Source organism: Anopheles nili, chromosome 2 (genome assembly GCF_943737925.1).
Source record: "Anopheles nili chromosome 2, idAnoNiliSN_F5_01, whole genome shotgun sequence".
NCBI lineage: Eukaryota > Metazoa > Arthropoda > Insecta > Diptera > Culicidae > Anopheles > Anopheles nili.
The window spans coordinates 53,925,574-53,928,541 of NC_071291.1; the positions used below are offsets into that span (position 1 = coordinate 53,925,574).

The window sequence follows — 2,968 nt, forward strand, 5'->3', positions numbered from 1 at the left end:
GCTCTTATACGGTGGAATAACTCCTACCATGTGTAGCTGACATAATCAGGAAAAAAGCAAGCCCAATGATCGTGTCAATGGGTCTTTAATTGTCGTATATTTCGCTTTCACCCACTGGGAGTTTCCCTGTGGAAACCACCCATCATCAACCAAATGGTCACCGAAACCGCTACACACACAAATGGGAGCAAATAACAAGGTTTACAGCGAGAATGGCGATAATAATGATGATTACGAACTGTCATCTCGGCCGGTCCGCTATCGATCGGCGTTCGGGTTCACTTCCTTTCACAAATGGAGCTGATAGAGAGCGGGAAATAGAGCAAAGCTGACAAATGGACGGACGATGGGTTGACCGATGGATGGGACAATCAAATCAATAGCGTGATGGACGACGTACCGAGAAATGGGAGCGCGGACGAATTGGTGACCGGATATTTTTCTCAATCAACTTACCGGTGCGCTGCTGAACGCGGACTTGAGCTGAAGGTTATCAGATGGCGTCCTTATAATTCTTTGGATGAGTGAAAGAAATGTAGGATGCAAGAACTAACCGTCTGATAAAGGGCAAACTTAACAACGTACGAATTATCTGGTGTTTATGCTGTACAAAGCGATTTGTGTTTTTTTCCCTCCAGTGACTTGGTTATTTCTTTAAAGATCTAAAGAAAAATGAAGGATGATCTAAAGCTATTCAATTAGTTTAGGATTAATTTAGGATTCAAATAGTTTATTAAGGAAAATCATACGTATGTGACTTTGGTATGTTACCTAGATAATGAAAAGAATGTGTCTGGATAATATCATTCTCCATCGCATTTAAGTAAATAGATACAAAAAAATCCGTTTTGATTTTTTGAGGTCCATTCGCACCTGTCTCGTTTGGCATTTTTCATGTATAAGAGCGTTTTGCATGAAGTCCACGCATTTCTGAGCTGCTGTCGAACCGTTGCGCCTCTTCGCGCAGAATGCTGATGGTAAAATGAACTGTTCCCTTAACGAAAGCGTAAACGAGGTGGAAAATTATAAATTCCTGAATAAATATTTGATTTCAATTACTGCCACCAAGGGCTCAAATTGTTTGTGTTAATGTTGTACCGCGTTCCCGTTGCGTTTCGAACCGTGGTCTCGAGATCTCGGGTGCGACGCGCCAGTCTATGAGATCCGGGAATGTGGTGGGTAAAATGTTTGGTTAGCCATTGCGATCATGTATTGGTTCCTGCTACAAGAGCCAATTGTTTGGCAATGCCCTCCAACAAACGATAGGTGTCATTGGCAGCGAATTAAGCACTTCCAGGCATTGGTTCCCTGTGTGTTTCTAGTTGTCTAGCTGCAGCAAAAACGTTAGCATCGAATAGCTCTTTTGCATCAGCTCGGCAAAACTGTTCATCGAAATTTCTCCTGCTGCTCCGTAGGTGAAACGAAGGGATTGTTGCGATTGCACAATCACCTGCAGGATGATTCGACGCACGCACCTGTACTCAAACCGGAACCTTGTGGAGTACCGTAGTAACTGCGACCAATCGAGATTGTACAAGGTCATTCCAATTCGGTTATTCTGCGAAGAGTTTTGAAAACTGTGAAATGCAGTTCCACAATGCTATATCGGACGTGCTCGTGTGTACCAAATCGTTTAGATGTTCTACACCGCGACATAGCAAGAATGATTCCAAGATGAGAAACGATGCAAACAGTACATACGCCATGCTGTAGCCGGAAAATCCTTCGAAGGAAACGATGAAAAATGAGTCCGCTATCAGCCCGAAGGTGCTGTAGTACTGCAGGAACGCGAACGGGCCAACGATGGATCGAAACTTTTGAAGATTCCTGCATAAAAGGAACAGTCATTATTAATGTCGTGTAACGAGCTACCGGATAACGGGAGGGCGTACTCCAACAGCTCCACATGCCGCTTAATGTGCTTGGTCAGCGAGGCTTGCAGGACACTCCAGAACTCCTGCTCGTACTGCTCGTCCATCGGAAGGCCCATCTGAACGAGCTCACCATAATCACTGGTCCGTGCGGGTTGACCGAGCTGCTCGAACGAGCGCACTAGTATCTCCATCTCTAGCCGAAAGCCCGCCATTAGCATGTAGAAAACGATAAACACCAGCACGTAGATGATGCCCCAGCAAGCAGTAATCGTTCCGTAGGCTATCTGTACTGACGGTCCACCCAAGATGTGTCCGTTATACTGCAACATAAACTCTGGACGTGTTAGTAGCAGAAAAGCGAGAAAGCATAACGACTCCAGTATGATGGCCGAAATGAGTACCATCAGGAAGCGGTTGTTGTGTTGGTAGAGCTGTGATCGACGGTCACGGGCCCATTCGTCCTGATTATTGTACTTGCGATCGTTCAGGAACGTTTGCAGCTGCTCGATCGTCGGATGATAGAGCTCGAACAGGACTAGACGCAGAAGGGCTCCACTGCAGAGTCCCAGAGCCCCCAGCACGTTGGCTGATGCCGTGCTGTATTCCCAGTTGTTGAACGTCCAATAGGCCTTGTAGCAGTAGGACAGATACGACATCAGATAGAGCGCTCTATATGCGCTCCAGAGAAGCTTCTTGAGAGTCCAGATACCAGGTCTTTGTGTATTGAAGTGAAGAGCGAACATCGTGCCAAACACGTTGAACAAGTTGAAATAATCCACCGTGTCGGAGAAGGTGAAAAACTGATCCATATACTTCTGGAATATGCCTTTTCCGAGAGAGTGAATCGAAGCCATTGCGACATTTGCTGCAAAGTGGAGTACGCTTAAGCTTATATACGAAATAATAAGCACTGAATATAGTGGGAAGCATCAATCTGTATGACCCAAAGAGAAGCAGTTGTTTATGACAGGCATTGAGACGTGAAGAACAAAAGAGCATAGGTGACAACGAGCGTACTGATGACAGTGCCGGCAAGATCAAAGGTGGTGGTTGAAAGCCATCGTCGGTCGCTTTAATTAACCAGTACAGGAATT

General features: G+C 45.5%; 1 protein-coding gene across 1 annotated transcript; it reads right to left on the bottom strand.

Annotated features, from left to right (window-relative positions):
• Positions 1–1,318: 1,318 nt before the first annotated feature.
• On the bottom strand, positions 1,319–2,728 carry LOC128726108 (uncharacterized). Its single transcript, XM_053819900.1, has 3 exons — positions 1,893–2,728; positions 1,626–1,827; positions 1,319–1,558 (listed from the first exon to the last, which is right to left on the bottom strand). Exons 1-3 carry the CDS (start codon positions 2,726–2,728, stop codon positions 1,319–1,321), a joined length of 1,278 nt encoding a protein of 425 aa, XP_053675875.1.
• Positions 2,729–2,968: the final 240 nt, after the last annotated feature.

What these genes read in the sequence shown, in the direction of transcription:
- LOC128726108 (XM_053819900.1), bottom strand. Translation starts at nt 2,728, where the DNA reads ATGGCTTCGATTCACTCTCTCGGAAAAGGCATATTCCAGAAGTATATG. An exon ending in CGGCATGTGGAGCTGTTGGA is followed by an intron (nt 1,828 to 1,892) that starts GTACGCCCTCCC and finishes CCTTTTATGCAG; the next exon opens with GAATCTTCAAAAGTTTCGAT. An exon ending in TAGAACATCTAAACGATTTG is followed by an intron (nt 1,559 to 1,625) that starts GTACACACGAGC and finishes AACTCTTCGCAG; the next exon opens with AATAACCGAATTGGAATGAC.